Source organism: Ceratocystis lukuohia (genome assembly GCF_044167205.1).
Source record: "Ceratocystis lukuohia strain C4212 chromosome Unknown Supercontig9_pilon, whole genome shotgun sequence".
NCBI lineage: Eukaryota > Fungi > Ascomycota > Sordariomycetes > Microascales > Ceratocystidaceae > Ceratocystis > Ceratocystis lukuohia.
The window spans coordinates 420,866-443,099 of record NW_027263528.1 but is presented as its reverse complement, the minus strand read 5'-3'; the positions used below and the strand labels follow the sequence as shown (position 1 = coordinate 443,099).

General features: G+C 46.9%; 6 protein-coding genes across 6 annotated transcripts; 3 read left to right on the top strand and 3 right to left on the bottom strand.

Annotated features, from left to right (window-relative positions):
- Positions 1–1,192: 1,192 nt before the first annotated feature.
- On the top strand, positions 1,193–4,413 carry HOO65_090093 (putative E3 ubiquitin-protein ligase hulA; the record flags this gene model as incomplete). The annotated part of the gene is made up of 5 exons (XM_071004440.1): positions 1,193–1,224; positions 1,553–1,672; positions 1,784–1,917; positions 2,100–4,224; positions 4,314–4,413. The coding sequence occupies 5 exons, from the start codon at positions 1,193–1,195 to the stop codon at positions 4,411–4,413; spliced, it is 2,511 nt and encodes an 836-aa protein (XP_070855979.1).
- Positions 4,414–5,317: 904 nt separating this feature from the next.
- On the bottom strand, positions 5,318–6,369 carry HOO65_090092 (Ferredoxin hydrogenase; the record flags this gene model as incomplete). Its single annotated transcript, XM_071004570.1, has 4 exons — positions 5,318–5,382; positions 5,461–5,846; positions 5,944–6,103; positions 6,330–6,369. The coding sequence occupies 4 exons, from the start codon at positions 6,367–6,369 to the stop codon at positions 5,318–5,320; spliced, it is 651 nt and encodes a 216-aa protein (XP_070855978.1).
- Positions 6,370–14,763: 8,394 nt separating this feature from the next.
- HOO65_090091 (1 3-beta-glucanosyltransferase gel1) lies at positions 14,764–16,329 on the top strand (the record flags this gene model as incomplete). The annotated part of the gene is made up of 4 exons (XM_071004513.1): positions 14,764–14,893; positions 14,960–15,531; positions 15,587–15,675; positions 15,744–16,329. 4 exons carry the CDS (start codon positions 14,764–14,766, stop codon positions 16,327–16,329), a joined length of 1,377 nt encoding a protein of 458 aa, XP_070855977.1.
- A 1,006-nt stretch (positions 16,330–17,335) lies between these two features.
- On the top strand, positions 17,336–18,385 carry HOO65_090090 (Delta(3 5)-Delta(2 4)-dienoyl-CoA isomerase mitochondrial; the record flags this gene model as incomplete). The annotated part of the gene is made up of 2 exons (XM_071004571.1): positions 17,336–18,155; positions 18,276–18,385. The coding sequence occupies 2 exons, from the start codon at positions 17,336–17,338 to the stop codon at positions 18,383–18,385; spliced, it is 930 nt and encodes a 309-aa protein (XP_070855976.1).
- Positions 18,386–18,657: 272 nt separating this feature from the next.
- Positions 18,658–19,009, bottom strand: HOO65_090089 (RNA polymerase II transcription factor B subunit5; the record flags this gene model as incomplete). The annotated part of the gene is made up of 3 exons (XM_071004631.1): positions 18,658–18,705; positions 18,775–18,923; positions 18,991–19,009. The coding sequence occupies 3 exons, from the start codon at positions 19,007–19,009 to the stop codon at positions 18,658–18,660; spliced, it is 216 nt and encodes a 71-aa protein (XP_070855975.1).
- Positions 19,010–19,781: 772 nt separating this feature from the next.
- Positions 19,782–20,492, bottom strand: HOO65_090088 (uncharacterized protein; the record flags this gene model as incomplete). Its single annotated transcript, XM_071001599.1, has 1 exon — positions 19,782–20,492. The coding sequence occupies one exon, from the start codon at positions 20,490–20,492 to the stop codon at positions 19,782–19,784; it is 711 nt and encodes a 236-aa protein (XP_070855974.1).
- Between the last annotated feature and the right edge of the window lie 1,742 nt (positions 20,493–22,234).

Below are 22,234 nucleotides of genomic sequence, written 5' to 3'. Positions count from 1 at the left end.
CGGATCTTGCACTATCTTGTCTGCCTTGCCAACCCTTCTCTTATTTTGCACTGCCTCTAACCCCTTGTATGTACAATTTGTCCCTCTCCCTCGTCTTGGCCAAGCCGCATCAGATATTCTGGCTTCCCCAAGGTAAATTTCTTCCTCAATGATTTTCCAATTATTATTCTAGATATCCTTTACCGTCTGCTTCTTGCAATCCAGCTGTTTTGCTTCTGATCTCTGCTTTGTTTGCCCTTTGTGCCGCTACGCTACTCATCTTTGTTGCCACCTCCCTTATTTCCGACTAGTCAAGCTGCCCTCCTCTTCCTCCTCGTTAATGCTGTGACCTTTTTTTATAGCGCCTGATCCCCTTCTGTAACCTAAGCCCAGGCACCCCCAAAACAGCACTTCTCAGGTCTCTTTCTTTTCGTCCCTCTTTTTATTTTATTTATTTTCTTTCCTCATTCTTTGCTCGCCTCGCTCTGGAGATTCTCTCTCGCTGCAATTTCGAACACCTTTCTTCTTTTCCGCTGCCGCCAACTGATTTCTGTGTCTTTGCGCTTGTTCTATTTCTCTGTTGTGTGGTGCGTCATTGACCATTCTGCGTTGCCTTGCTGCTGGTCCACAGCCTCGTCTATATATCCCTCACTTTAATAGGGTCTACAACAAAGCCAAGTGTTTGTGTTTGTTGATACACGCCCGCCTGCCTAGTGCTAGCAAATCAGCAGTGACCAATTCGCTTTTTTTGGTAGCCTCGCTTTGTCAGCTTTGGAGAGGGCTCCTAAATCTTCTTGCAAGTTCAACTCGATCGCCATCTTGCTTGAACCAAAAGGACGGCTGTCTTTTTCTTTTTTTTTTTTCCCTTTCTTGATAGAAAAAAACCCGCCAATTTGATCCTGTGACGTGACCCTAGAAACTCTATTTGCTACTAAGCTGAGCCAAGCCACGCAAGAAAAAAAAAAAAGTCGCCAGTTTCCGTTCGTTTTACCCCTCCTCGTTGAACTTATCTGGTCATCCTCACCATAGTAGACCAGAAAACGGGCCAACAAAGCCGGTATTTCGAACATCCGTCGCCGTCTCAGGCCTTCATCTTGCGCCGTGTTTTCTCCTTTTGTCGGCTTCAGCTCTCTAGTGACTCGCAAGCCATCGGACGGCCACGTCGCCGATCTCTACTATTGTTACCAATACCGCTGTTTCTTCTATTATAGCCATGTCCTCTCGGCCAGAGCCTACCCCGCAAGGGTAAGTCCATATTGCAGTTCACCAGTCTTGCTTGCATTTTGCTTCCCTTCTATTTTTACATTTCCTCCTCTTTTTACTATCTGCTAACGCCGTCCCTTTTCTTTTTTGTAGGGCTATGAACTTGCGCGTTACTGGTGTGTTCCTGTAGTCCTTCTCTTTGTCGCATATCTCACCTCCTATATTGGTGCTCTAATTCTAACCGCTGAGCCCTCCAGTTATTGCTGCTGATGGCCTCTACAAGCGCGATGTTTTCCGTACGTAAATCCGCCCCCCCCCTAGCCCACTGCTTCTTCTTGCTAGCTTCTATAAGTCGCCTGATATCTAACAGCTTCATCGTCATAGGCTTCCCTGATCCCTTTTGTGTGGTTACCTTTAATGGCGAACAGACCAAAACTACGGGGGTTTGCAAGCGCACTTTGAACCCTTACTGGAACGAAAGCTTCGATTTGTACGTAATCACATCTCCCCTCCATGATTTGACGATCGCCCTTCTATTTCTTGCCTCTATAGTGTTTTATTCAGGAATCCTGTCTAACCTTGTCTTCTATCCCAACTGCAGCCGAGCAAGCGAAGATAGCATCTTGGCAGTGCAAGTGTTCGACCAAAAGAAGTTTAAGAAGAAAGATCAGGGCTTTCTCGGAGTGATCAATGTTCGTGTTGGTGATGTCATTTCTTTTGGAGCTGACGCTGGAGGTACGAAGAAAACCCTGATTCAGCGATCGATAGACACCACACCCTGTGACTATCGTCTGTATCTACCCGCCTACGCTTCTTTTTTCTACTCCTCCTGGATTTTGAGGACAGAACATTCTATTGCTCCCCTAGCCCATCATCTTCTGTCCCGCTCACTAACGTTCTCCATTCTATCATTTCAGACCAGATGATCACCCGCGACTTGAAAAAAGCTGCCGACAACCTCGTCGTCAACGGCAAAATTATCCTCAACCTATCTATGAACCTTCAGAATCCCCCGACCCGCAACAACAGCGTTAATCCCGCGTCGGCCCCTCAGAACATTGGATCCAGCAGTCGTGTATCACTCCCTGGTAGCACCTTGAGCACGAGCACCGACGGTCGGCCCCGATCCCCCCTCCCGCCTAGTCAGATGGGTGCTGGCGGGCCTCCTGGCCCATCTTCTAACATGGGCCCTGGTCCAAAACCCGCGAATCTCAATCACAGCCAATCAGTCACGACATCAGGATCGGGATCTCTTTTACCACCAGCCGGTCCTGCATCCGCTGAAGCTGCCGGCCAACGCACTGGCGCTAACGGCGCCACCACTGGAATTCCTGCAAACACCAACCAGATGAGTCCCTTTGAAGATGCCCAGGGCCGCCTTCCCTCGGGGTGGGAGCGTCGTGAGGACAATCTTGGACGTACTTACTACGTCGACCACAACACCCGCAGTACCAGCTGGAACCGCCCTAATGCAAACGGCGCTGTAGCACAGTCGGATCGTGATGCAAATACGCAGGTCGAACGGCAGCGCCATCAAAACAGGACCCTGCCCGAGGATACGGGCGCCAATTCTCCCACCCTTCAAGCACAGCAGGCTGGATCTTCGGCAGGCACACCCCCTCCCAACACCGCGGCGGCGGCCACCGCTGCACCCGGAAATATGTTAATGTCGGGAACTACTCAAGCTGGATCAGGCGAGCTTCCCTCAGGATGGGAGGAGAGACGCACTCCTGAGGGACGCCAATACTATGTTGACCACAACACACGCACAACCACTTGGGTTGACCCTCGTCGCCAACAGTACATCCGCGTCTACAACCCTCAAAATAACGGCAGTGGAGTACAGCAACAGCCTGTGTCGCAGCTGGGACCCCTTCCTAGTGGCTGGGAAATGCGCCTCACCAACACCGCCCGTGTGTACTTTGTCGACCACAACACTAAAACTACGACTTGGGATGACCCACGGTTACCCTCATCTCTAGACCAAAATGTACCTCAGTACAAGCGCGACTTCCGCCGAAAGCTCATTTACTTCCGTTCACAGCCTGCCATGCGGATAACATCCGGGCAATGTCACATCAAAATTCGACGCTCGCACATTTTCGAAGACTCCTTTGCTGAGATCCAACGCCAGACACCAGCTGATTTGAAAAAGAGATTGATGATCAAGTTCGACGGAGAAGATGGCCTGGATTATGGAGGTCTTTCCCGAGAATTTTTCTTTTTGCTATCTCACGAAATGTTCAATCCGTTCTACTGTCTGTTCGAGTACTCGGCCCACGATAACTATACCCTTCAGATCAACCCCCACTCTGGCATTAACCCTGAGCATCTCAACTACTTCCGCTTTATTGGCCGTGTTGTTGGCCTCGCCATTTTCCACCGTCGCTTCCTTGATGCCTTCTTTATTGGAGCTCTTTACAAGATGATTCTTAACAAGGCTGTTACTCTAGCTGACATGGAGGGTGTAGACGCCGATTTCCACCGTTCTTTGCAATGGATACTAGACAACGATATTTCAGATGGCATTCTGGAGCAGACTTTCTCTACTGAAGACGAGCGTTTCGGGACCATCGTCGTCGAAGATCTGGTTCCTGATGGCCGCAATATCGACGTGACCAACGAGAACAAAAAAGAGTACGTTGATCTCATGGTCAAGTGGCGTATACAGAAGCGCATAGAGGAGCAGTTCAAGGCCTTCAAGGAAGGCTTTTCCGAGCTGATCCCCCAGGATCTTATCAATGTATTTGACGAGCGTGAGCTGGAGCTGCTCATTGGAGGTATTGCTGAAATCGACGTGGATGATTGGAAGAAGCATACCGACTACCGCGGCTACACTGAGAACGACGAAGTTATTCAATTCTTCTGGCAGACAATTCGGGGATGGGACGGCGAGCAAAAGTCACGCCTGCTCCAGTTTGCCACGGGAACATCTCGTATTCCAGTGAATGGATTCAAGGACTTGCAGGGCTCTGACGGTCCCAGAAGGTTTACAATTGAGAAGGCCGGAGATATTAACAATCTGCCCAAGGCTCACACATGGTAAGTGAATCCGCCGGAGACTTGTTTGCTACTTTTTTTTTTCATCTTTTTCTCTCGTGCTTAGTAGAGTTATTAACATGACGTCACAGCTTCAACCGTCTGGATCTACCTCCATATAAGAGTCTAGAGATGCTCCAGCAAAAGCTCACGATTGCTGTCGAAGAGACCATGGGCTTCGGACAAGAGTAAAGCTGCTGATACCAATGGTTTCTTATCTTTGCTGACCTGTTTGGTTTTCTGTTATCCATACCTTTACCACTTCTGTTTTCTTCTCCCCTCACTTCTGCGTTGTGCGTGTTTTTGTCATAAGGCGACTTTGGTTTTACTCGTTCACAAGGACTTGGCATGATTTTGATATTTTTGTTTATATACTTTTCCCTCTCTTTTTCTATTCTTTTTGTTTTTACCTCTCATCCGTCCACTCTTTTCTTTTCCTCTTTATCTTTCTGTGGTTACCTCTAGTTCTGTTTCTCTCTTTGTTAGTTTGCATATGTCGGTTGTCCGTTCGTCAGTTGTGTTGAATAGTCGGGGGTGAAGGCGTGTGAGTTAAGAGGAGGGGAGGTTAAACTAACGTTATCTTTTACCCATCATTGAAATATGAATCATTATTGGACCAGAAACCTGTGGCAAGAATAGCTATGCATCTATTCACATGGACTAGGCTATAACTAGGCCATATCCTCTTAAGTCCTCATGGAACCATATAAAGGATATGTGAAGAAAAGAAAAAAAAAAGGAACAACAAAATATATAAAAACACACAGCACGAAAATGAAATGGAGCCTGGAGGAATTTTCGGGAAATATCCAATTTAAGAAACAGCGCTTAACGCCGCTTCGACTGTACTACGTGCTGTTGTCTGGTTGTGATCTGGTAATGTATGATGTTGTGTGTATATCTGTCGTGTTTTGCGCATGGCAGAAGTCTGTCTGTTTGTGTCTGGGCCTTTGTGGGCTTCTGGTGGTTGATCGATCGTAGTGCTGCTTTTCCATTTTCATTCCCATGTCGTGTCATGTCACGCGTATTATGGGTTGATAATGCCGCCAGTCGAGTAAAGACTCCCCTCTTGGCAAAAAAAAAGAAAAAGAGAGCTTTACTTGCGGTACCACATGCGCGTGATCTTGGTGTTGCGCATCTTGCGCTGCAGCTGGAATACACCTGATCAACACAGAATTAGTATGGGATGTATTTTGGACTGTGGGATCTTAAACATAAGCAAGGACTTTTTGCACATACCATACATAAGCGCCTCTGGGGTAGGCGGGCAGCCCGGGACGTAAATATCAACTGGGACCACACGGTCGCAGCCACGCACAACAGAGTATGAGTAATGGTAGTAACCACCACCATTGGCACACGAGCCCATGGAAATCACCCAACGCGGCTCAGGCATCTGATCGTAAACCTGACGCAAGGCCGGTGCCATTTTGTTGGTTAGGGTGCCAGCAACAATCATGATATCCGACTGACGCGGAGAGGCACGGAAAATAATTCCCAGACGATCCTGGTCGTACCGCGGCGTGGACAAGTGCATCATTTCGACTGCACAGCAAGCTAAACCGAAGGTCATGGGCCAGAAGGAACCTTGGCGACCCCAGTTGGTGATGATGTCCAACGTTGTCCTAACAGGTGAGCCATGTGTTAGCTTAGATGAAGCTGTAGCTAGAGAGCCAGGGAAAGTCTCCAGAATTGATTATGATGTGGGTGGTGAACTCTTACAGTGCCCATTGCACCACAGACTTGGGCTTCTCCTCGCTGGGAAGAAGGACTTCCTGGCGAGGCTTGTTGAGGCGGTAGCTTTTGGGCTCGACTGCCAGAGATGACGCCTTCCGGGACGAAGCGACGGCAGCTCCGGGAATTAGGGCATTGGCCGGCCGCACTAAACGAAAGGTATCTGATTGTTAGCGAGCTGGCCATCGGGTACAGATGAGGGGCGGGGCAGCTGGCGGGCAGAGGCAAAATCCAGTCCATGTTTATGGGCTAGATGTGTGTCGACTATGGGTGGTTGTGTTCCCTTGGCTACGGGCTTCGGGAGGACTGCAAACCATCGGATATCAATTGAGACGTGGGGTGATCGGATAAGGACGAGTCGGGAGCAAACGTACACTGCAAAGCCATAGACGTGGCAATGCGAGCTGGGCGCATCATGGAAGCCGAGGAAATCATGAATGCAGAGACACGCGAATGAATATTTTCAGGCAAGAAAAATCACCAGGAACCGAGATGGGATCAGGAATCAAAGTCCAATTCAATTGGACAAGTAATGGCAACGGTGTCTCGGTGGAGCAAATTCAACCAATGCCAATAAAAAAGCCGCGGCGTCAAAATCGTGAATAGCTTCACTCAAATCGCCCTCAGAGAATCAAGGGAGGGTCTTCTTCCCCAGTCTGGAAAGCCTAGTTCGTCCCCTCTCAGCCAATTATCGTGTTTCTGATTGGCTAGCCCCAGATTGAGTGTGCTTTGCTGACTAACTTCAGCCCCGCTTAGTCATGAATCCTCCACCAGGCGCTTTACACTATTTACCCTATCATGAAATCCTATGCATTAATTTGTATACTAACTAGCCCAAGTTGCTTGCAAAGAATACGATGCTTAGTTTATTGTCTATAAAGAGGAATAATAACTAGCAAGGAAAGCAAAGAAGCGCGGACAATATTCATCTGCGTGGTCATACAAATATGGCGGCAACTATATTACATGTATGAAGCACATGGACTTGGGCGAATACATGGCCACAACAACAATATGACAATACCAACAATTCGACCGGCAACAACACTGTTTCTAGGCATTTGCTATGCTACAAAGTATTGAACAAACTACCATATGTTTCTGCAACTGGTCTTCTCTCTCCTGTATGTGATTACAGATCTTGAGATACCTCATTCAAGGCAACAAATGCCCAAGTGGCATCACAAGACTATGACTTGGGAATAGGAAGCTTACAGTCGCTTCTAAATGCCATCAATTTCGCAGCTCTTCGGCAATACAAGAGTGCGGGGCATCATCACAAGGCACAGGCGACCCGTTTTCTGTGACAGCGAAGGCAAGCTCCAATTCCACCACATGACTTTAAACCACTCTGAAGACGGCCGATTTGGTGCACATAACTATGAGTCAGGCTAGTATCTATCCGCTTGTCCTGTTAACCGCAAGCTAGCTGGTACTGACAAGACCATCAGGAATCTCACAAACCACGGTACGGGGCCCAAGGACACCAGGGCTTACGTCTCCAAGCATAGAAGTGCTCTTGCAACCCGACAAGACATTTGCCGTTGTATCGCACAACCCAGATGATAAACTTGGACGGTAATTATATGAGAGCCAGAGCACCATGCATGCCTTCGCGAATCAACTAGATAAGGAAGTGATATGGCATCGGGTGCGGCTTGATGCAGATAGCCGGGTTACAGCAGTATCATTTACACATTTAGATTCATTATCATACCTCGAGTCTCATGCAGAGCCGCTCCTACTAGATCGTACGCCCAAGACGAGCACGTCTCGATGTTGATGCTCACCATCGGCCTTTCTGCCGTTTTTGCGTTTCTGAATGAGAGCGGGAAGTACTATTGATCCCGAGTGAGCTTTGATTATTTACCATCATGTGGTGCAACTTACCTACAGATCGCCGTCTTGTATGTACGAATGCTGTTGCTCACTGTTTCTCAAATCCAATCTCGCATTGTCGTTTTCATGCTACCAAGGCCGTCCTACGCTACTGCCAACCAATCTTTAAACGCCATCCCCAAAGAGCTAAAGCTTCTTGGGCGACTCTCAATGGCTAAAATTAGTTCTTCAACTGCTAGCATACAATCAGGGAATTAGCAGGCAAAGAAGCTTTCAAGGAGCATTTCAGGGACCTTGAGAAGTGTTATCTGGTGCAACGCCTCAAATATTTCGGCTGTATCAAGACTAATTTCCATATCCTCTAGAATGAGAAGCGTATCAACACTTGGGCTGATCACTAGCCCTATTCAGCTACCTCGTATGACGAAGGCATCCATTCGTTGTTCAAAAGCCATCTCAGGAAATCTACCTTAGATCTATTTGAGACTTAGAAGGCTATCAAGCATATTTTACTAAATCAAATAGCCGGGCTGCGATCGAGCCAATCCAAGTCAAGATCACGCTTCACAATCGAGCACGCCAAGGTTTGTTACAGTTCTGCATGTAGTTAAAACTCCCATTGGGCCTCATAGAATGTTGAAGAGCAAGGGAAGGCTCTCCTAAAAAGAAGACTTACTAGCCTATTCCCTCGATGCTGTGGCGTCTCCTGTGCACATATGATAAAGGCACTACAGCAGCAAACCCAGCCGCTCCGCTCAGGAAACTTCCATAGAGACCTGTATCTCATCGGTTCCACAGCCTCTCACTTACCATTTAGTCCCCCGTGAACAAATTGGTGGGCCGTTGGATATTTCAACTGGGCTATATCCAAGTGCTTGGCTTGAGCTTACCATATTTGAAGTTGCTGAGGCAGTCCAAGGCCAAGATCGTAACCTAGGTGCAATGATCTGCAGACACCTAGCTACATAACCCCCACAACATGTCCCTTGAGCTACAGAGATTTCATCATAAGCAAAAAGGTTTTCAGTATCAACAATTACTCCCATTAATACTAGCCAATAGCCCCAATAGACTTTGGGTCAAAGTGATAGATTCAACAACAGACGTAATTACGCATTGGTATGTAGAGAGGCAATTATATATGTTATGAGGACGTAGCAAAGGAACAAGGTGACGTTCTAAAGTGACAATGCATATAAACAGGCTATCTATCTGAGCCCCGATTACTGCATTACTGCGGCTCAAGCCACTGTATACCCGAATTCTACATAATCCCGGTAAACGCATGAGCATTCTGCCACAGGAGAAACAGAACACCAACATGTTGCAGCTCCGATTTTAGGATGAACTCTTCAGTACGAAACAGGACGGGCGGGCATTTAGCTTGGGACTTGTGTAGATATTCAGCTGCTTCCCATGTCTGAAGTGCTGATACCTACCCTCACTTCTGCATATGTAAGTCGTAAATCATCCTTCTGTGCTAATAGATGAAAAGGGTATTTATGAACACCGCATGCCACACTTTCAGAAGCAGGGTCGATTTTAGGAAGCTAAGGACTTTTGGCTCGTCTACAAAGTATTACAAAAAGAGGAGAGGCTACTGCATGTTTCTTATATGTGCACCCTTACACTACGATCAATTACGTGACTGCTACAACATTACCAGAGTTTTGACAAGGCCTTGGGCCATAAATGCATGTTAAGTCTAGACATCTCCTAGTCCTCCAAGTCCCAGTCCTTTATCCCCTTTTTTTTCTCAGACAAGGAATGTAACTGATGTGACATGACACCAGCTATTCGCCTCGCATAGAGGGGCCAAAAAAATAGCATCATGTGATTTGATTGTTGATTGTTGATTGATTGTACTATTTAACGTCTACCTACAGCTATTTCACCGTAATACGACGGCCTTCCGGCCGGGAGCACCTCCCGGGCGGTCCGCAGTGACAGGAACGCATAGACTTCAACCTTCTCCTATGACTTTTTAGGGTCCAGCAATATAGCCAGGAGGGTCTCTGTATAGCGCGGCCCGAGGGCGTACCTGTCGGGTTCTAGGATTGGTTACCTGATATTTTTGGTTGGTGGAGGCCCCGTGTAAAAACTAGTCTAAAAGGCCCCCGGCTGTCGGCACGGGGGGTAGGCCCCGGCGGAGTACAGTGGTTTTGTCCTTCTATGCGTGGCTGCTGCAACACCTTTGGTTTTCCCATTTTCCACTTTCCACATCCCCCTTTCCCCACCGACAAAAACCCCAGACAAACCCTAAACCCAGAAGTGGAATCGACTCCCAACTTCCCCACAAACATTCGTTCCTCTGAAAAATCTGCTATGTGTCCTGAAGCCATGAAGATCATGGAGACAAGACAACAGATTCCAGTGCAGTCTGGGCATCCCGTCAAGCGACGAGAAAGTCAACCATACTGTGTGAGCATCCGAGGGCTCATGGTCTATCCTTCCACCGCCCTAGTGGCCGCTGCCTCATGCGGTGTGGATGTGACCTAAGGCAGCCCCCTTTCTAGTGACCTGCCACAGTCACCAGTCTGTCCGAGGACAGAGGAGCGCGAGAAAAAACAAAACATAAGAAAAAGGTGTGGACTGTGTGAACTCTCAAATACTCAGTCCTGAGCGTGAAGGTGAACTCCTTGAGTTGGAGTGGTGTTGTGGCGATGAGGAGTTGGCGATCGCGAAAGTTGTCGTGAAAAAGGGGGCGAGTCGACGACGAGGTTGTTCCTCAAAGTTGGGCAAGAGCGGCCTCAAGGCTCCACAGCTCATTGTCAGAATCCATGACAGAGTCAAAGAAAAAGAAAAGAATGAAAGACGCTTATCAGTGTCATAGGCGTCGTCCTCTAGCAGCCCGGAAGAAGGGGAGGCGCCAGACCTCAAAGGTACCCCCCCGAGGGTTGTAAGAGGGAGAGTTGAGCATCATGTGATTTTCAACAATTGCTGATATCGAACCGCCCCCTTTTTTGCAAAAATAAAAGTAAAAATAAAAATTAATGGGATGCAAATTGTAAAATTGAGCCCTTCATAGAGTCTAGGATGATCACGATGGGATTCGAACCCACAATCTTTTGATTCGTAGTCAAACGCCTTGCCATTGGGCCACGCGACCTTCGATGAACGACATCTCAGCCTTGTAGATGTGCCTATACAGAAAAAAAGAATCCGAAAAAAAAATAGAATGACGACGACGATGACTTAACGCAATACAAGGCAAGTCAAGCAATCCCTCATGGGTGACGGCTCTTGGCAGTGTCTCCTACATCAACCGAGGAAAGCCAAGAGATGGGCGGCAATTCTGATGGATCGACACCTGGAGAAGAGGGAAGAAGGTCCGTTTTGAACAAGGGGTAAGGGAGGGGCCACAACGCCAACCTACTGCGTTGCTTCACATTAGAACATTGGCTTAACATGCAAATCGAGGGAACAACTTGATGGCAAAGTTAAGGCAATAACAGTAAATAGGCAACATTGCAACAGTCAAGGTTGAAAAAGGGAAAAAAAGGGAATTGAGAATGAAGAGAATCGCATGTCGGATTCAGAAGCTAGACGAATGGCGTGAGCAAATATGTCTATAAATGGAGCGGAGAGAGCCTCTATGGATAATTACTGCCACGCAAGCCAGCGCAATCTTGTTAGATTAGTTTGCCTTGTGGGAGCATGGGGGCGGGGATAGTACAGCCACATGAAACTCATACCGAGTGAGGGAGAGGGGAACATTCCATGCTAAAGCAGCCAGTTGAGGCTAGACAAACAAGGGGTAGGTCATATTCGTAGCACAATAAACCCACAAGCACAGCCACCCGCTTCGGACAAGCTTTCTCTGCTTCGGCTTGCTGTTTCGCTGATCATATTAGTGCAGGCCGTTTCAGCAATATCAACAGGCAGAAGAGAAACCACACAACCAAATCGATAGAAGGCATCCTACATTTCACAGGGGCAGGCTGAAGAACAGCGATGAATCCTGGGTCACCATTCTTCGTATTGACTACATCGTATTCATCCTCTAGTTGGGGGCTTTGTTTCAATGTGCACTAAAATGAAAGAAAGTCTCTGGGGGCGAAGTTGGGGGGAAACGCACGATTAAACCGGCGGTTCAAAAGAAACGCCAGTTTGGTGATAGCACGTGACCTCCGTCACACAAGTTCTGCTTCTCGTCGCTGATACAGACACTGTTATTTCTTTCAGTGGATCGTTTGATGACTTCATTGTTGACTTGAAACTAGGTCTGTTTTTTGTAGAAGCTTCAGCTTTTAGAGCCTTCTCGTCTAATTTTGATAATGTAGGCTAGAACTGAAACTGTTTCCGTATTGCAAAAAGGGAAAAGAAAGAGAAAAAAAGGAACGAAAAAACACCATTCAACTGTGTATGGAATTAGGAGTTCCTGTTCTGTTTCCAAGCGATGCGGGCATGAGAGATCGATACATCGATACATGTTTCATTTGTGCGTGTTTTTGTGATTTGGGCAGTTGAAACCACTGCTGATGTTGATATGTTTGATAATAGGCGAAGGGTTAGGGTTAACATGAACCGCTTCTTTCCCACCTGATCACCTTGTTTAGGACCTAAACGCAGTTTCGCCCCTAAAACGCGAAAGACTCGCACATCAAGGCATTGACCCGCACGCTGACACAACATTACAGAAGCAAAAAAAAAAAAAAAAACAGTACGAGATGTTTTTTTTCTTTTTCACCATGAAACATGAGATCATTAAATCACTGGCATGAAATTGTGACTGCAAAAGCATAAAAATACAAGGCGTAGTGCACTGAGAGAAAAGAAACTTAGCCTACTGGTTCACGGAGGAGAGCGAAAGTTGGTAAATAAAGCATCTTCAGCTAGCACCATGTGGCCAATCAGGAGAAGACAGGGGTCTATTTGAAAAACAAGGACTAGAAGGGAAATAAAAATAAAATCAAGAGATAAAATATATAAAACTAAAAGCACGATGGAGTAAAAATGACTGATTTAATCCTCTTGTTCCAGCCTCTCTCACCGCGCAAAACTCTTTGCTCATCCAGTATTCTTTCCTATGCTTGCAGCAGGCACTTTGTGTGTTATCGCCATGAGCTTTCTTGATTGCACCTGTAGTTTCTTTCTACTTGCTTGTCTTGTCTGATTGACCGAAACCGAGTAACAGAAACCACACAGGAAAAAATAAAGCGTCGTAGATGAGAAGCCCACTAAAATAATGTCTATAAGTGGGTGAGAAATAAAAGCCCGGCCCGTCGCTCACCCCTGGTGCACTTTGCCTTGGAGCATGCCCCTGGATACGAATGTACCCCCAAGGTACCATCATGCGCTTAGGATACGCAGTTTGGTACTTTCAGAGAACAAGCGTGGTCGAAGCGCGCTAAAATCCTCACGCTGCCATTATAGAAGTGCACAAGAAAAGCTTGGTTTGCTGGGGAGCCCCCCCCTAGCCCCGATTGACGACGGCAACAACGACAAAGGACCAGCAGTGGGGGTGGCCTTGTTGCTGCTGCTGTTTCTGTTTCTGTTCTCTCATTCTTCTCTTTGCTTGGCTGGGCTTGGCGTTGTCATTCTTTTTCTCATCTACTAATTGTTCCTTTTGTTCTCTCTTTGATTTCGATAGCAATGTCTTGGCAGAAACAACAAAGAAGAAAGCACGGAAGTACAAGCAGATAATCGTGTGGCTATATATGGAAAGAACAAAAGAAGAGATAAAGGAAAGGATAAAGATCTCCAACGAAGAAATGAGGCAAGATCCAGGGAGAGAGTCGAGGGAGGCCTTCAACTGGAGATAAAAAATTTAGGGAAAGAAGGAAGGGAGGTAGGGCAAGTGCAGGAAGAAACAAGCAAAGCTAACATAGCCTTGCTACAGCGTGCAGCGTCACTACTACTCTCCAAATACGCTGCGGCTACAGGTGCACCTGCGACAGTCTGGAGCACGCAACTGGGGGCATACCTGTAAATGATAATGTCTTTTTGCCTGCAATTATTTGCTGTACCCCCAAATTGCCAACGAGGCCTGCGAGTAGGGCAAGAATAGCAGGATGAAGGGATCTCTTTCCCTGACTTGCGTTTTTGCTTTCCTTGCACGTCTTCATCATTCCTGCTAGAAAGTAGAGCCACACACCAAGACAAGTAATCAAGGCCAATTAGACCGGGACGGGCTCAGCCAGCAGAGCAGGCCTGGGCCGGCCAAGCATGAAAGTGAGGGAAAGTTTCAAGGACGCTGAGGGCTGTGCTGTGATCTTCTAGAGGCAGGCCCCTTCCTTCCTGATGGGGGGGAGATGGGGAGATAGGAGGCAAAGCCTTGGGCTCTGGGCGGCGGTTGTCACTTGGTTGTAGGCTAATGCCAATGCTGGTCTTAATGTTTAATGGGGGTGGTTGTAAACTGCAATTACCACCAGCGCTGGGTCGGTGTGGAGCTGGGAAGTGACGTTAACAGAACCCAATGATGCGCGCGAAACCTCCTTCCTCCACTGTGCCGTTCGAAAAGTGCAAGTAAGCAAGTTTTCAGGTACCTGCTAGGAATAAGCAGTGCTGGCGCCATCGTCAGGTACTTACTTATTTTTATTTATTTATGTCCCTATTTATCTATCCGCCTGCTTCCTTCCTCCCGTATTTCTTTCCTTCTTCCCTCTCTTCTTTATTTCGCTGGACACTTCTTTTTCTTCTCTTCTACTTTTTCCTCCTCAGCATTGCTTTCTTGTTCTTCTCTAATATTTTATTTTCTTCTTCTTTGTCTGAAGTTCGCTGATAAACTCGGGCAAGAACGATTTCGTCCAATTCTCTCGTTATTGGATTTCTTCTTCTTTTTGACTCTTTCTTCTTCGATCAGTCGTTTTGTCTCTTTTTATTGCCCTTGACAACCCGAACCAGCGCCCATCAATCGCTCTCTAGATTTCTGAGATACCTCTTCTTTGCTGAGCTGTGACGTCGTTTTTTCTGTTTTCTTTTTCTTTCTTCAATCTCATTCACCCGCACATTTAACTTGTCGCCAAAATGAAGTACTCTCTTTCCATCTTTGCTGCCGCTACCCTGGCCTCGGCTGCCGTTCCTATCGGTGCCGATGCTCCCAATGGCCTGTCCCGTCGTGCTACTACTCTGCCCACTGTCACTGTCACTGGCAACGGTAAGTCTTTTGAATCTACATCCCCCACTAGAAGAGAACAGTAATTAATTTTGCCAACCCCCACAGCCTTCTATGCGGACAAGAAGCGATTCTTCATCCGTGGTATCGACTACCAGCCCGGTGGTTCTTCTGCCAACATTGATCCCCTTGCTGACAAGGACATTTGCACTCGCGATATCAAGGAGTTCAAGAAGCTGGGGATCAACACTGTCCGTGTTTACACGGTCGACAACACTGCCAACCATGACACTTGCATGCAGGCCCTGGCCGATGCTGGCATCTACCTGGTTCTTGACGTCAACACTCCCGCCTATTCAATCAACCGTGCTCAACCTGCTCTCTCATACAACGCCGCCTACTTGCAAAACGTCTTCGCCACTGTCGAGGCTTTCGCCAAGTACACCAACGTTCTGGCTTTCTTCTCCGGTAACGAAGTTATTAACGACGAGGAGGGTACTACCAGATCTGCGCCCTATGTCAAGGCTGTCGGCCGTGATATGAAGGCCTACATGAAGGCCCGCAGCCTGCGTGCTGTGCCAGTCGGCTATTCCGCTGCCGACGTTAGCTCCAACCGCATGCAGACTGCCATGTACATGAACTGTGGCCCTGACAATATCCGCTCCGACTTCTTCGCCTTCGTAAGTATTATTTGGCTGGTTGCAAATTCTAGCATACTAATCGTAATTTCTTTAGAACGACTATTCTTGGTGCACGTCCAACTTTATCGAGTCCGGCTGGGACGTCAAGGTTAAGAACTTTACTGACTACGGCCTGCCTATTTTGTAAGTCTATTTATTGCTTTAACCAAAATCCGGAAAAAACACGAAATTAACGGTTTCTGCGATCATAGCCTGTCTGAGTACGGATGCAACACCAACAAGCGTAACTTTAAAGAGCTCGAGTCTCTGATGAGCAACAACATGACTAGTGTCTACTCTGGCGGTATTGTCTACGAGTACAGCATGGAGGATAACAAGTACGGAATTGTCAAGATTGATAACTCCAAGGTTGAAGAGCTCGACGAGTTCACCTCATATTCCAAGGCTCTGTCTTCCTACGCTGCTCCCACCGATGCTGCTGGTGCCGCCAGCACCACCCACGCTGTTGCTTGCCCCACTCAGGACGCCACCTGGGAGGTGGATCCTGCCATCATCCCTGACATGCCCGCTAAGGCCGCCACCTACATGTCTAAGGGTGCTGGTACTGGACAGGGTCTCAGCACTACCGGCTCGCAGACCAACGGCGACTCAGGATTGTCTACTTCTAACTCCACTGATGCTGACAAGAACGGTACTTCCACTTCCTCCTCTTCCTCTTCGTCCTCATCTTCTTCCTCTAGCGGCGACCCCAACGCTGGCTCTCAGATCATCGCTTCAGGCGTCGCCGTCAGTGGTGTGGCCCTCATGGTCACAATTCTCAGCGCCATTCTGCTGTAAATATGTTAAGAAGATGAGGTAGCGGGAGTTGAGTGTCATTTTTTTTTCTTTAGAGGGCGGGAATTTGGAAAGCCCTCTTATGCTACAGGAAGTCGAGTCATCCTGGACTCGCTTGGTATACTTGGCGGTTAGCTATGTGTATAAACTTTCTTGATGTTCTTTTTTTTATTATTTCTTTTCGCACCAGACTGTTGAGGGTGTTTGCTTTGTCGTGCCTCTGGTTTATCTTTTAATTTTTTTTCTCAATAAGTTGCTCCCTACATCCGTCGTAACATTAGTGGAAACATGTAGCATGTCATTTGGCGATGAAGTCAAGATTGAACATTAGACCTTGAATCCCTAAAGCTAGTTAGCTGTGAGGAATTTTTTTCTTCTTTACAAGGACAGGAGAGAAGCAACAGCATAAAATCTATGGATGCGATCTTTTATCTAATCAATCAGTTGTTGTTTGTCAATATCCCGATATGCAATTAACCGCAATAGAGACAATACTGGGGATATCCTCTACCTAACTTGGATGTCTATTAGATTCAATCTCCAACTATGGCTTGTTGAATAAGAAGGCAAACTAAGCTGTAAAAAGTCAATTGATATCCTAGGCATGTTTGGCCTCTTGATTCTGCCAATTGTTGTTTTGGTAGCCTAGTTGGGGTTGGACCTCGGCTTCGGGACATGCATGGTTGCAATTTAGTGAAACCCATATATCATATAGTATGACACGTCTAAAAGAGCTAGGGCTGAGATGATGGGTAAGATATTAAAGTGCGCTTTTGCATGCTCGCCAGCGCATCGTAGTTTCTCATGCGCTTTTATGCTTTTCATCCCTAATTCTTCTTTTCACAGCAAATCGGCTAACTACTGCAACACTTAAGCTCCCTTTTTCATCGATACTTAGCTCCCCTCTATTACGATAAGATTGGGAATCCATCTACCAGTGTCGCCTTCTCAACTTGGTATATTGCGCCTAAACACCATCATACTAATACCTCGGAATCTTGTGTACAACATGGCGTCCAACGCACCCCCTCCGCCACCTTCGGGCTCCGGCCCGCTTTCCCCACCTGGACCAAGGCCAGTTATGCTCTCCGAAGAGCCTTTTGCTGGCTACGAGGACTATGAATTTTTCCGTGTCACACAGCCCAACCTCTTTGTTGCGCACGTTGAAATCCACCGGCCCTCGAAGCACAACGCCTTTAGTGAGCCTGTGTGGCTTGAATTTGGCTCTATATTCCGCCGCCTTGCACGCGACCCCAACGTGCGCTCCGTCGTGCTCTCGGGCGCCGGCGAACGCGCCTTTACTTCTGGCCTGGACGTGAAAGCCGCCACCGAAGGGCCCCTGGCTGGACTGGACGGCCAGGATGTAGCACGAGCTGCGACGGTGCTGCGTGGCCATATTGGCGAATTCCAAGACTGCATTTCGAGCATGGATACAGTAGGCAAGCCGGTAGTGGCAGTGCTACATGGCATCTGTGTTGGATTAGGAATCGATATTGCCTGCTGTGCTGATGTACGCTTCTGTACGACCGATGTGCGCTTCGCCGTCAAGGAAGTAGACATTGGAATGGCAGCAGACATCGGCTCGCTGGCACGGCTGCCTAAGATTGTTGGCAGTCAGAGCTGGGTCCGCGAGGTATGCTTTACGGCCCGTGACTTTGGCGCCGAGGAGGCTGAGCGCGTGGGCTTTGTCAGCAAAGTCTGCCTATCCAAATCAGAGGCGCTGGTCCAGGCGATTGGATTGGCCACTTTAATCGCAGAGAAGAGTCCAGTTGCTGTACAGGGCACCAAGGAGATTCTCCAGCACGCGCGCGATCACTCTGTAGAAGACAGTGAGTATTTTTTTTATTTTTTTTATTTTTTTGCCTTTTCTTCTCTTTTTTTATTTTCTGCCTAGATCCGCCATATTTCTATAGCATCGACGGTAACTAACAATATAAATTAATCTTTAGACCTGCGTTTCACGGCAGTTTGGAACGGAGCTGCTTTGCAGTCGTCTGATTTCAAGTCATCACTTCTTTCTGGCTTCACCAAGAAGAAACCCAAGTTTGAAAAACTATAGTGGAAAGGTGGAATTACTGAAGGACAAGAGGGAGCGGGAGATGTTAGGACGGCCACAATTTGTTGCCTCGTCTCAATAAGGACTATAACTGTACTTATGTAGCTGAATAAATCGCCATATAAACATTACCATGCCATGAGTTTGATCCATGCTGCTGTTCCGTTGCGTCCAGCATGGCCCAACCACTTGGCAAATACGGGTGAAACTACATATTCTTGTCATATTAGAGCCGAGAAAGACAACACAATTGAATCCCCGAGTCTCTTTGCGTCCTACTCCGAGCCAGAGTCTTCGATGGCTTGCTGGGTCTCCTTAAGACGCTGTGTTGTTGGGGCCAAAAGCGGTTAGCAAACGAACCATATGTCCAGGCCCTCAGATCTGACTCATACCTGTTCCAGCTTTTCCTTCAAAACCGCAACCATGTTCTCCTTGATGACAACTCGATTTTCATCTAAATCCTCAATGATGAAATCGTGGCGAGCGCTATCAATATTGACGATGATGGACTTGATGGAAGGGTCGCATTCGACCAGAACGCCTTGGTGATGTTAGATACGAAGGGATGCCATTGGATAACTGGAAGATTCAAGTTTTCAAAGCCTTACCTCTAATAGCACGAGGCATGGTCGTAGTTTATTGTCTTTGCTTTCCTGATGTGGTTTCAAGTCCAAGTACAAGGCGTATAAGGGCTGGTTGTCGTTGGGCATGTAAATGATTGTCAGCCTTCTCCCGGATCCCACTTAAAAGTTGTTTAGTAGCACTGGCAGAACCTCAGCCTTGTCCTACAGGAAAAAAAAAGAAAAAAACAGCATAGGCAAGGATCGAACCATTCCAGGCACAAGGCAAAGTCGCTTATCATTAATGGTCTATTTTTAGTGTATGAGTTTATTTTTGACAGTTCAGACTGGACATAAGGGTAACTACATCAACTTGCACGATGCAAGAGAATTTGTCGATTACTAAGTTCAACGTAGGAAAAGTACCATTAATATACATGGACTTCGTAAATACCTGCAAGAGAAAAATAGGGAGTAAACAGGAAAGGAAGGGAAAGCCAGATGAAAGAGAGAACGTATGTGTGTGTGTGTGTGTATATATGAAAGAAAAAATAGCCCGCCAAACCAAAAATCATGATATCGTTGCCAACCATGAAGAAGAAAAAAAACGCCATCTTGTTCCTTACTCCGAACCAGCCCATATGAACTATGAAATAGCAAAAAATGATGTAACAATGCTTGCGGCACTCCATTAGAGTACAGCTTTTTTTTGTAGTGTAGATGAAGGTGTGCTTGTGTATAAGACAACAGCCTTGACTGGGCGAGCACACTCAGAACCCAAGCGGGCCATATTAATTGAGAAATTCTCCCACTATTTTTGCTGGGTAACATGTGGTTACTCATGGCAAATGAACTGGACGGGGAGAAGTTGGTGAGTTGGCATCGACACACTCAACCATAATAATTGGGATTTGCGGAACATTCGTATTGGTATTGCTCTCGTAGGCCGGCAAGGGTGAGGTTTCCCCTCGCTCCAAATCTGGATCCAAAGTCAGGCCAGGCTGTTGCTCGTATTCTCGCTGTACATCTAATTGTCTCTGTAGCATCTCGGTACTTGGCAAAGGGTGGCCGGGAGCCCACTGGCTGAGAAGAACTTCCTCATCGGCCTTGACTTGAGGGTTGTACGGCGGCGGAGCTTCTCCAAACTCATTGAGACCTTGTACAGGGCGGTGGGTGGTATTTTCAGTCCGTAGCCCGGTTATACGAGTAGAATTTGAGCGGAGAGAAGACTGGTAGTTGCGGGTAGGTACCGGTCCCGGTACTTGAATAAGAGTTGCTCTAGTAGTAGTCATAGGACGGGTTATAGAGCTCGAATCAAGGCTCCTGCCTCTCGGAACGTCATTGGGGTTGTTCGGGCGGCGGCGGCAGTGACGCATATATGCCCAGATGGCAATGCCAGCGAGAAAGGCAAAGCAGAGGGCGGGGAGAACAATAAGAAGGACATTTCGGATGGCGATCTCAGCATCGGCAGCTGAAACAGCAGCAGCGATGGCGGCGTCTTCTGCTCCTTGGGCATTCTGATTTGCGTTGGAGTTGGAAAGAGAAGACATGGTGAAATAGGTGTATGGTGAAGAAAAGAAGTCAAGAGAAAAACGAGAAGAAAAGAAAGCCATAGATTTATCTGGATGAAGAAGAATCTCTGAAAAGGGAGAAAGAAATCAAGGAAAAAAGACGAGAGAAATAAAACGAGAGAGAGGACCAGACAGACCAGACATCAAGCTGGGCGAGGAAAAGAAGAGCTTGGTGAGACGCAAGGTGGTGGGGGCTTAAGGAGAGGGAAGCGGGAGATGGAAAGAAAAGCAAAAAAGAGGAAAGAAGTGATATATAATAAAGGGAAGTTGCAGTAAAGCTAAGTCAACAACAGCCTTTGTCGGAAATACATGGTAATTGACATAGAGTAGAAAGTATTCAAGGTCAAGGACAAATGCACAGGGCAACTACACACCAAAGCAGTAAGTAAGCAGCTCTAAAAGTAGCAAAGCAATGATGAACCTAGACTTGGTGGGCTTACTGTGAGTTTTTTTTTGGGGGCTTTGATTATGTGTTTTTAATTAATTGATTTTTATATGCTTTTTTTCCTTGTCACTTGTTTAGCAAACTTTGTTTTCTGTTCGCTTGGATTAGTTTCTATGCAAGAAAAAAACAAAAAAAAAATGGAAAGTTCTATTGAGGGAAGGCTTGCTGGATTTTTGGTGTTATGGGATGGCAATTACTACAACGCCAGACGCGCTAGTATTTTCGTTTTAGGCATGCACAAGTCGAAGGCTCTTTCCCCATAAATGAAGTCGCACAAAGAACTACTAGCAGTACTTGTATTTATCTTCATTCATCATGATGTCAACCTTTATGTTCTGGTGTCTGTCTTGTAACTCATACCAGCGTTTCCCAAAACACGTATTGTTTGTTGTCCATAAACTGTTGTTCATTCAATAGCACGCCTCCAAAAAAAGAAAAAAAAAAGTCACTAAAACACCGAGACGCCATCCATTCAAATAACATGCCAATGTCACTCACTGTAACTAATCCCTTCCTTAATGATCTCAGGAAACAAAGTGACAAATTTGACTGATCCCAGGCTAGAGACAACGGACTTGAAAACTAAAAAAGAAAAAAATACAGTACAAAAATACAACATAAACTAAACACATAAGCGCTACAGGGGGTTCCTTGGAAAATCTACAAAACACCCCAAAAACATATTACTGTGCCGCCACATCAACCATCTTTCCATTATGCTGGAAGGCTCTCACTATAGCGCATGTTCTATGTACCCTCTCCTGTCTGGGCCTTGGGTTTGATACAACGGCATTTCAGGTGTTGAGAACAGCAAAGGGTCCTAGCTCGGTACATGCCGGCAAGTGAGGTGGGGCTCAAGAACTATGTTTAGGGTATTCTTCGATCGATCTCATTGTTAAGAGAAGAGAAGGCTTCCCTCTTAGCACTTCTTCTTTCAACATTATAATAGCCGCTAGCAAGGCTCCGACTTTTTTTATTCAAAAACTAGTACATTATGCCTTGACTGTGCGAAAGCTTTGGCCAAGCACACTCGTACAGATTCCTAACTCCCCAAATCCACGATTTGCCCTAGCCTCAACGTCATTCAACGCACTGCGCTGCGACTACCACGCGCAAAGAATATCCCAGAAGCTAGTGCATCTTTCCAGCTAGCTTCTTTACACATAGCTTCTTTGGTCTGGCCTTATTCCGGGCTAAATGTATCGGATTCTTGTCTATCATCCCTTGATAGATTGCAATACCCAATTTCAATGAGAAAAGGGAAGCAGACGACTAC